General features: G+C 38.1%; 1 protein-coding gene across 1 annotated transcript; it reads right to left on the bottom strand.

The window, feature by feature from the left end:
• Positions 1-207: 207 nt before the first annotated feature.
• Positions 208-10,652, bottom strand: LOC122973014 (cyclic nucleotide-gated cation channel beta-3-like). Its single transcript, XM_044340461.1, has 17 exons — positions 10,560-10,652; positions 9,696-9,699; positions 9,004-9,091; positions 6,545-6,699; positions 6,152-6,451; positions 5,867-6,075; positions 5,721-5,771; positions 5,544-5,630; positions 5,359-5,423; positions 4,830-4,952; positions 3,739-3,880; positions 3,376-3,535; positions 2,090-2,187; positions 1,756-1,839; positions 1,473-1,591; positions 770-922; positions 208-581 (listed from the first exon to the last, which is right to left on the bottom strand). Exons 1-17 carry the CDS (start codon positions 10,650-10,652, stop codon positions 413-415), a joined length of 2,100 nt encoding a protein of 699 aa, XP_044196396.1. The 3' UTR covers positions 208-412.
• Between the last annotated feature and the right edge of the window lie 669 nt (positions 10,653-11,321).

Raw genomic sequence — 11,321 nt, 5'->3', positions numbered from 1 at the left:
TCATTTATCTGAAAGCTTTGGTATTGGAATGGACTAGAAATTGCAACAAGTGAACAATGTCACAACTCTCCTTGTGAGTCTGTTGCCTTGTGAGCCTTTCAGTGGCCAATGAAAAGTGGAACATAAGTGATTCAAATGTGAAATGTTGAAGCTCAGAAGTATCACATATCTCATTTCTTTTCCGCTGCATTTTTCTGTGGACAAAAGACCAAAAAAAAGACACAAAGTTAATACTATACTAGAGGCTCATCAGTGTCTCTGGTAGATTTAATGTTCTAAAACTGTATTTAAGTAAATACCTTTTCTAAAAAGTGAAAAGGTATTTACTTAATTACTTAGCTTCCAAAAATTGACAAATTCAGGCTTATTTCAAATTGTTTACTGCTAAATCAGGCCACCTGCTACTCAGCAGCTATCTCTCTATGAAGAATGTTGCCTCAGTGTGAAAACTTACCTTGCGCATATTGCCAAAGAGTTTGAGCAGCTTTGGTGTTGGTGGTTTCGGTCCAAAGAGGGTGAGTCCTTTCTGCTTTTCCTCGTTTGTTTTAGCACCTGCAGGGCCTTTGGCTTTGATCAGTTTCCTTTACAATCACACATACACACACAATCCTTAACAAGCTGCATCTTATGTACAGTAGTATAACAAGGATTTGACTGATGTTTTAAAAAAATTCACTAAAACAGCCATAATCACAATAAATCCTTTGCATACTTAAGGAAAATCTGACCAAAACTCTTCTTTCTGTTGCGCAGTTAGAACATGACTCACCTTCCCTTCCTGGCCAACACTTTCTGAGACTCTGGGTAGTGGACAAGAATATCAAACAAGTCCTTCTTCTCCAGGACAGAGAGGTTAGCGAAGCCATGTGCTCTAACGTTTGCTGTGCGCCTGTTTCCACCATCTTTGGCAGACTGTAGTAAACTGTGGGAGATGGAAGCAGAAATAAACCACTTGTCCATGACAGTTAACACAGAATCGGTTTGATATGAATTTTTTAGTCATATATGAGTAGAACACTCAGCTAACAAAAAAAGTCGGTGTTGGCACTCCGTACAATTTGGAAACGCATGGGACAAACAACGAACACACAATATAATACAATTTAATGCAACAGCCCTGTGATATGCACTGCTTTTGTTAAGTTGATACTGTTCAGAAAACATAACTTAATTTGCAGGATGTAGGTTATTCATACTTTGATACAAGTAGCATCTTTATAACATGCTAATATGCCCATATTGTAACAAAAGTACAGCATTTTAAGCTTGCAAATCAATTTATTCTTACTACACCCTCTTGCTTAAAACAGACTTGTAAATGTTAAAATTTGGTGTAATTTAGCTTTAAGATAAGAAAAATATGATGGCACAAGATTTGACCAAAGCAAATATATTATAATTATCATGCCAATAAGTGTCATCCCTTACACTGTACTGTACATCATGATTAGTAAATGCTCCTGCAGACTAACCTGATTTCTCCAAATACACTGCCAGCCTTCAGTGTGACAAACACAATACTGTTGTCAGGTCCTCCCACCACCTGCACCGCTCCACTCTTGATGATGTACATCTCTTTACCGATGTCACCCTGCAGAGGAGAGCGCAAGATGGAAACACAGGTCAGCATTACACTCAGATCACAAAACCTCGGTCATATTGTTGGTTGTTTACTTCATGATCATCACCATAGTTTAACAATCTTTTTATCCAAATGTTTCACACTGAGACGGACACGCTCTCACAAATACTCACTTTCTTCACAACAAAATCTCCTGGTAGAAAGATAATAGACTTGAGCCTCAGCAACATGTCCACCAACATCTGCTGGTCACAGCCCTGGAAGAAACAATATCAGTATGCTATGGTTATTATCATGCTGTTTGACTCCATATTTAGGTTAAGTAGTCAAATACATTCATTGTTTCTCAGCCAATGTGTCTTGACAGAAAAATAGGGTAAACTTTCAAAACAATGTCATATGATTTCATGACTGTGGGCTGATTGTTTAGTTTGTCTTCTTGTCAACAGTCCTGACACAGGCTGGTTTCCCAGCTCTAATGCAAGAACACAGTGAATGTTACGACACCTGAAACAGTGCAATCTTCTGGAAAGTCGCCAGGTTGATGTCCACAGCGATGGCCGTTTTCATCACCAGAGGCAACTTGTCCAGCAGCTCTGACTCATCTGAAGGTGACAACGTGTTTGCATGCAAGGAAACAAGCATAAGAGAAACATGGCAGCAGGTAAATGATACTTCATCATTATTCAGTCATCCCACCAACAGGTTTGCCTTTTTTTTTTTTTTTTAAAGGAATTCTTAATTTAAATGAAGTAATGCAGTATGGAAGCCTGAAGAGGCCCTACAAAAAATCAGTGTGTATTACTATTTGTGATTTTGTGACCACAACGAAGCACAGCTTGTTCTGTCAAGATAACGAAATTGTGATCATGAGAAAAACAGACAAAGGAAGATAGTAAACACAACACATGTCCTCTCCAGTTTTCTGTAGTACTGTATCCTGCGTTATGCATCAACTAATCTTATAAGAGTTTCATCAGTTTGGTTTTGAGGAGAGTTTTAGTGTCTCATCAGGTTTCTGGGATAAAGTGCTCTGAGACTGAGTAAAGTTTTAAAAGCTATGCCACCACATGTCATCAGACAAGTTCTAAATGCTTTAGTTCTGTCACAGATTGGTTAGTGTTTCATGATTTGCCCAGTGCTTCAATGAAACAGATAAAAAAAAAATTACAAGTAGCTCAAAATAAATCTGCATGTTGTGCTTTACAGTGCTCTTACAGATAGACATACATGACAGACTGGGCTGGCCAACTGTCAGAGATCCACCTATGCTTTGTTAAGTTTAATCAGAAGTATACCGGTGACAAGAGCACCAAAGATATTATATGAACGATTATTTTCTCAGTTTGTTCAACACAATTATCAAACTCATTATGCAACAGAAAGAAGGTTCCTGTTGCCTAAAGTGAAAACAAGTATGATACAGAAAACAGTAATGTACAGAGCAATGAGCAGGTGGAATTCATTGCCAGTGCATATTGTTAAAAAATACAAAAGATAGGTTTAAAATATTGTTACATAGTATCTCCAAACATTGCAGGAACCATAATTGAATTGTGTGTGTTTGTAAACTAGTAAACTAGTGTTTTCCTGTTGAACAGATCACAATTTTGTTTTTCTTCTATAGGTACTTGATTGTTAATCCTATGAGATGAGCTGTTTTGTTTCTCGTGTTTATGTGATTATAGTGTATATGTATAGTGTGGTGTGTATGACTGTATGTGTGGTGGACCCCAGGAAGAGTAGCCAATGCAATGCTGGTGCTAATCCTAATAAAGAAAGAAAAGACTCACCTAACATGCCCTGAGCAGCCCAAGTGTAGTTGTACCAGGTCCGGACTCTGTTCTGGACATGCCTGGGGATCGTATAGGTGTTCATGTAGGCAACGCATTCATCCATATTTGCCCGGAAATATGTCTCACCTGCTGTTGCTGCTCCTATGACGTCTCTCATCTGAAAGAAGGAAAGAAAGAAAGGGAGAGTGTTGAAAAGAAATTAAATTAAAATATGTTCTACAACTGCAGAGAAAAGCTTTTGATAAGAAGTGCATTTAGAATAGATAAGAGTACTTAGTAACACACTGAATGACAGGGACAAATATACTGGTCTAAGATCCTCGAACATTTGCCACATGATAGATTTATGAATCCTCCTACCTGTCCAATCAAACTGGAGAACACAAAGATACCAATGAAAAAGTTAGCCATCTGAAAGCAAATCTCAAAGATGGTTACAGGCTCTGAAAGACCCCCGATGTTGATCAGACTGCGCACAGCATAGTAATAACAACGCAGGTACCTGTGGAAGGACAGTAAAGAGTGAAAAAACACAGACAACATGCAGCAAAGCATCTTTATTTCATTTTAATAAAAAGACACTATAGTACCTTCATGCTATGTTTTGCTCTTTTCAATAACACATACAACCCATATGACAGGGGAATGTTACAGTGCATTTAGAGAAATATATGGAATCATTAAAGGGTACATAATACATAAAAACAGTGATGGTGTAACACTGGTAAAGGGTACATTTTCTGAAGAAAGTTTACACATTTCCTTCTTAAATAAAGCTGTATCAGATTAGGTTTTTGCTGAGGTGATGCTAAATGGTTGGTATGGCATTGCTAGGTGTTTGCCACATTAATCTTGCTTTCTCTGTGTTAGCAAGGTTTCTTGGGTGTCAGTAGGTGGTTGCTATGGTATTCTGGGTGGTTGGAAGGGCATGACTAAATGATGCTTGTGGTTGTTAGGGCATTTACAGGTGCTCCAGCTAGACAGATAGGCTGCATCTGGCATCACTCCAACTGCCCCTGATATAATGGATACTCAGTAATTTACTCTATAGTAATTATGACTGGAATTTTCATATCTGTAAATTGTGACTTGTTGCATTGTGGGATTGGGAAGCAGTGTACATACGATGGATGCTACTTTTTTTCATTCCACTCTGTGAATTTTTGATGTGCTGTATAGAGCTTAAATTTGGACACTTTAATAAAATGGCAAACTAGTGAAAATAGTGATTTCAGATGCAGCCATAGAGAGACTAAATGACATTTTCAGCACCATGGACAGAGGCTGAAAGAGGGATGGGCTCACAGTGTTTCAGCACCACGGAGAGAGACAGAGACACTTGGCCTGAATGTCGGCGTGAAAGCACCATGGAGAACTCTAACAATGCCACTAATGGCCCTTAAATCATAAATATCACAAACATAAACAAGACAAATGTAAAAAGTACGTACGCTGAGCCCTTTCCACTATACACCCATAAGGTCTTTCCCAGACCCTGGTATACTGAGGCACTATAGTATATACAGGCATTGATATGCAGCATGTAAAGCAGGTAGCCTGTGGTGCGAGCCACTCTGCATCAGAAAGAGAGCAATAGAAAAAGACAATAATAGATGAGGTAGATTAGATAAAATATCACTGATCCATGTGGGAATCAATAGCCAATGCAGTTCCAACACCTTCCTATTCTCTTGACTGAGAAAGTGTGTCCAAACTTTTGACTGGTACTTTATACACTGTATATTGCCATGAAACCAGCAGAAGATGTATAATGTGAAGAAAATTTTATAATAATTAATTCAACATAATATGGATGATGTTCAAAAGCCAATCTTTAATCCAAACAATTTAGCAACAGAGCCCACTCATATTCCTAACAATAAAAAAAAAAATATTTAGCCTTTGTACTAAGAATTCAATAAAATCAGTGATCTCCATGGAGGCTTGTTTTGCTCCTGTATTTACTCCACAAGCATTTACCTCCAGATGTAGGCCTTTGCCATGATACTCTCCAGTCGATCACTGAACTCAAAGAACGACTCAATCTAGAACACACAAGGAATAAAAGAGGAGAAACTGAACAGGAACTATGAAGTCACACAAACAAAAATCTCTGTTTTTCTTCATTTACATCTTCAGTTAAAAATAATCAGCTGCCTGCCTACCCTGATGAAGCGGTTGAGTCGGAATATAGAAGAGAATCCAAAATACAGGCAGAGAAGGTCAAAGGGGATGATGCTGATCATATCAGTCTACAAAAAGAGGAAAAAAAGAAATTTGGTTATGTTTCACAACAAGTTTGTTTAATTCTGTAATTTGATTTGGTCATATTACATTCTCACCTTAAATCGCTGCGATTTCCGATAATGTTCTTTAGTCAAGACTCTGTCTTTCTGCAAAGTATAGAAGTATTTATGTTAATTATATACAGTGATAACATTCAGAATGTGTGTGGAACACAAAATACAATAATGATATTGTGACTTACAATAATGTCTCCGGCTTTGACAAACTGAAGCCGAGGCTGCCAAACCACAATGTCAATAACATTCACTACGTCACTAAGAATGTCACAAGTTATCCAGAAGGGGTTCATAAAGGGGTTGTGGTAAGGGAAGGCCAGTCGGGCAGAGCAAAACCAAGCGTTGTAATTGTATGCCACCGCTACGAAAGTCAACCAGCCTATGTACCGACGATCTGCAGAGACAAACACACAGATTTCAGTATTTTTATGCATCTCATTACTTACTTAGCCTGCAATGAGCTCACCCACCTGTGAAAGGATCTATGGTGGTCTCCAGGATCGTATCCATCTTCTCTTCTATGGGAAGAAGGAGGACCTCGAAGCAGGAGCAGTTGATGTCCGGGAGGATCTTGGCTTTTTTCCTGGCCTCCTCTGCCAGCCTCTCCTCCTCAGCTTTCTTCTCTGCCTCCAGCCTCTTCTCCTCATCCTTTTTCTTCTTCTCCTCTGCCTTTTTGGCCGCCTCCTCTGCCTTCTTCTTATCCGCTTCCTCTTTTGCGATGCGCTCCTCCTCCTTCAATCTGATGTAGTCCTCCTTCCTCAGAATGGGCGCTGAACAGAACAGAATGATGATTTGTTAAATGGCACTTGTTTGTGGGTTTGTTTTCTGTATGTATGCATTGGGTTGTTTTCGCCATTACTTACTGACAGGTGGGGTGATCTCTGGAGAAGTGGCATACGGGTCGCTGACTTTCTCTTTGAGCGTCTGCGTCCGCTCTCTTAACTTCTTGATCACAAATCTGAGGCAGTCATCTGTGTAACGGGTGTAGACAACAGGTGGAGTCGGAGGGCGTTCTTCACTGAAAACAGGAATACAAATCAAAAAAGAAAGACGAATTAAGGAATACCATAGACAAGATGACACTGAATTATATGGGAGGGAAGAGAAGGGTCCTAATGAGAGAAATAATATTTAAATATAAAATATAATAATATAAAAATGATAATAAGAGCTGTAAGGAAAGAAGAGAAGAGGGACAAAAAGAACAGGGAGGTTTACTTTGCTAAAATAAGAATTTCCTTTTTATAAACCAGAAGAGAGCATTCTCAGTTAATGAGTATTCTATTCTCAATAACATTATCAGGTATGACAGTGTAGTTCATGTTATAATTATCACTATTGAGCATCTGTAGTAGAAGAAAAAACAGGCGGACACACTACCCTACATCACCTCTTTAAGAGGCCAAACATTGGCGAGACCACAAACAGGTTGGATTTCTGTTCCACTTTTAACTGAACCTCTAAGAGAAAATATGATTAAGATCATTTTTTTTCTCTTTTCGACAAGACTGTTTCAGCTGAAGCTGTCTTGCAAAAAAATAATATAAATCATTATCAGAAAAACAATATATCAACTCTCCAACTTGCATGTGAATGCTGTCTCTATCTCAGTCACAAATACTGCTAAGCTCCTAATCTCCTTTCCTACTTTAGGAGTCACAGGCTGCAAGTCACGGTGTTATTGTGGCTGCTGTTACTGCAGTGCGTACAGTCACTGTGTCTTATTGTAAGGAAAGATAAAATAATATGTGGGTAGTTATATAGAGTCAGTCTGCACAATAACATGAAAAGGATTAATGTATCCTGTTTGGAAAGTAAATACAAGATGTTGACATTTGGATGTCAGACTGGAGCAACAGTCCCTAGTCCCAGTGCCTAAAGTCAAATCATTTGAAGTTAAATGACAGCTTGTCCATGTAAGCTGTCTGAAGCTGATGTAGTATGCTACGATGATTCCTAGAAACTAATGAGGAGTTCCTAAAATGGACAGAGCTCAACCTCAAGCAGGATCAAAGTATTCTCAGCCAAGTCAAGTTTATTTGCGTAACTCTTAATCACTACTACAGTCTCAGCTAGTATCACAGTACTTGTATTTTGAATACAGTGAATAGAGACATAGAAACGGCACTGCTTAATGCGTCTATAATGTTGAGTGGTGATTTAAATGCTTAAAATATATGTTTAAAACATCCTCTTCCTGTCTCAAACAGACCTCAGTGAATTTAATCTCATATGATCTCAGCCTGGAGGCAACACAAAAGACCTGAAAGATTGTTAGAGTGCAGAGTGTTGTCAAGTACTGTACCAAAGTACAATTTTGAAGTACTTGTGCTTTATTTGAGTATTTCTAATTTATGCATTTTTATACTGCTTCTACAATACATTTCAGAGGTAATAATAAGCGATTCTTTCAGTGAGGTATTGCAACTTAAGTAAAAATGTCAGTACTTCTTCCACCACTGCCCTGATGCAGTACCAACAATATCAGCTGAAAATACAAACATTCTTCAGATTTAGGTGTTAAATTGTGCAGGTTTTCCCAATCCAGCAATCGTCTCTTTTATCAACAGTAATAAACAATTATTCTCTGTCATCTTCTTCTTACTCAAACAGGCAAACAAAGTAACTCATCACTAACACTGACTAACAAACACTTATTGAACAAGATGCAAGGCTCAATGACACATAATGGAAAGGTTTTGTTGATTTATGAATTATTTGTTGTATGGCAAGAGAAGATAATTGTTGTGATTATCCAATCTCTGTGTAGAATCCTGATTTTCTAACATTCTCTGGATAAGATGGTCTCAAGTCAGATTAAAAAAAAATCATACTGAAGTATGATCTGTGAGATCAGTAGGAAATAAAACATCTGATATCCAACATAAACATTCAGCTCAGAGATAATATATCTTCTTCTCCCCCCACATTTATCTGTGCACAGATGTCAGCGCTCCTTTCTAAGCCTTTTTTACAACTTCTCAACCTCGACAATTTCAGATGACCATCTGTCATCTGGTCTCCACAGCAGTTAATGCTTGAGTTGAACACTTGTACTATCATTCAATTAATTTCCAAAATGGTACTTTACTGCTTACTTTATGGAAGGGTTCATGCTTTCTTTTCATGCCCGAAATCTAATTTTGAATGTGAGTCCCATGAGAACAGTCAAAGCAAAGCAAAAAAAAGTGAGTTTTGAAAGCTTAAGATGACAGATGAATGGCAAATTAATTCAGTCATCAGTACTAAAAATAATATTATATGCTGACTTTTAGTTTGTCATCTGATCAGTCATTTCTTTGGGTGCATGATGTGTTCTTACCCTTCAGCCCCCTCTGGATTGGCAGGATCAGCACCTGCTGCTGCAGCTGGAGCAGCTGGAGCAGCTGGAGCAGGGGCAGGAGCTGGAGCTGTAAGAAAATGATAGCAAGATATTTTAATCCGTTTCTAAAAAATGAAATTTAATACTAATATCAGCAGCTATTAATACCCGAGACAAAAAGAACAACACAGTGAACCAACTGCTTAACAGTTCCCTCAAAACCTGAAACCACTAATTTCTGCATTATATATCAGTGTTGTTGTAAAAAAAAAAAGATTGATCCTCATCTGATTTTTGCAGACTGATAAAATATGACATTAGTCTCCATGCATGTAATTTACAGCATAGTGTTCTTCACACTCACACACCATTTCATCACTGTAATAAAACTTGAGTGTCAACATTTTTGCTGTGCACCGAAAGACTTGCCATATTACATAAGCATGTTTGCATCATGCGTTTATGTCAGTATGTTGTTGATAGTTTCTGCATTATATTTATGAAGAAAGATACTGCATTTCCAGTCAGTAAATAAGAGTTCACTGGTTCACTCAGTATGGTTCAGTTCATGTTCACGTCATTCCATTTAGCAAAACTTCAAATCAAAGTATATAAAGAGAGTCCAATACAACACAATGTTCCACAAAAACTAATATAGAGCATAGAAAATAACACCAAATCCTGGTCTGTACAGGTCTGTGTAAAGAATGTACATGTAACACTAAGCGTAATCTGGCGTTACTGGAAAACAAGCATGCAAACATTATAATCAGTGTAAAACTGAACATGGATGGATGGAGTAAGACTAAATAAAGCAAGACTTCTAACCTGGCTTTGGCTCTTCCTTTTTGGGTTCTTCCTCTTTCTTCTTTTCCTCTTCTTTTTTCTCCTCTTCTTTCTTTTCTTCCTGTTTATTTGGCTCCTCTTTCTTTTCCTCTTCTTTCTTGTCATCCTCCTTCTTTGGCGGTTCATTTTCATCCTTCTTTTCAGGAGGCTTTTCTTCCTGGAAAGACAAAATAACGAAGTAGCGAACAGACAAAAATGAGAGAGACGAATTATGAGACAGAATAGGACCCGGTTGTATGACTTATTTTGTTGGAAGTGCATCTAAAAATGCTGAAAATGCTACTGCAACAAATCCAGACCCAGGCTTCAGTTTTGATATTTGCCAATTCACACAATGACCCTGGCAATTAATTCTTGTCTTTCCCTTCTTAACTTTGCTCATCTAGGCCCAGCCTCTCTGCTGAAGCTACAACAACAACTGTTTTTATCAGTGCCAAGCTGCTTCAGAGGCTCTTACTGTTTACCTTAAAACAACATGTGTGTGACAAACAAGAAGAAAATACAAAAGCTGATTCACTTAATATTTGCACGTAAGAAAACTGCTAGACAGCTGTTCAGGGGGAAGCTGATAAATATTAACAATTTTATAAAATTAGCAAGTAAAATGCATTGATTTTACAAATGTCAAGGTAAAACAAATGTTTTCAAAAATACATTTCTATTCCAGTTTCTTGAATTTTCAAAGGTAATAATAGTAGTCGAGGCCTTACCTTCGCTGGTGGAGCTGCTGCAGAAGGTGGGGCAGCGGCTGGAGCAGGGGGAGGCTCGGGCGCCCTTATCAACCTTTTCAACCTGCTGAACATGGTGCGGTTGTGTGTAGGCTACAGTGAACAGACCTGCTCATCCACTTCTCCTCCTGAAGACCCCTTTTTCCATGGATCACTAATCCTTACAAGAATCCCATGACCCACAGTAGTCCACGTCTCACATCCAAACAACAGACTGCGGTAATTTATTCCTAAGGCCCATTAATTCCCTGTAAAGGGGAGTGCTCTTTCTCCCAGAGTCAACAGATCAGCTATCAGTGCCACTAATCAGTGTCACGCAAGACAACTGTCTTCTTGCCAGCAAAGTGGCAATTTACCATGGACCATTTATTTATTGGCACATAAGTAATGGCGATAGTTGATATGGAATACAAACATGTCTTCTTAATAATAATTACACCCAGTCACAGTACTGAAGGTTTGATAATCAGAGTTATTGTTATTATTACAAACTGGTTACTCTTTTTGCCATTAATCTTACTGAAATAAATGTCAATTCTCTGCTTTACCTCTACATTCAACACAGAATTGAATGCATTTTTCAATATAACATAATCAATTATGTGATAACATATGAATTATATGATAGTAAGTCACGGTTTAAATTAGCTAACAAAATTAGCCTGTGCTGAGGTTATTTCAGTCACTTCTGGCTGTAGAGTTTCCAACCACACAAATCACTTAGTTAATTAACCCCCTCGCAAT

Source organism: Thunnus albacares, chromosome 21 (genome assembly GCF_914725855.1).
Source record: "Thunnus albacares chromosome 21, fThuAlb1.1, whole genome shotgun sequence".
NCBI classification, from domain to species: Eukaryota; Metazoa; Chordata; class Actinopteri; order Scombriformes; family Scombridae; genus Thunnus; species Thunnus albacares.
This window is presented reverse-complemented; position numbering and strand designations above follow the sequence as displayed.

Excerpts from the sequence above, each read along its gene's own strand:
- LOC122973014 (XM_044340461.1), bottom strand. The coding sequence starts at position 10,652 with ATGTTCAGCAGGTTGAAAAGGTTGATAAGGGCGCCCGAGCCTCCCCCT. Across the intron at positions 6,452-6,544 it reads AGAGATCACCCCACCTGTCA|CGCCCATTCTGAGGAAGGAG; the intron begins GTAAGTAATGGC and ends TGTTCTGTTCAG. Across the intron at positions 5,424-5,543 it reads GACTCAACCGCTTCATCAGG|ATTGAGTCGTTCTTTGAGTT; the intron begins GTAGGCAGGCAG and ends TGTGTGTTCTAG.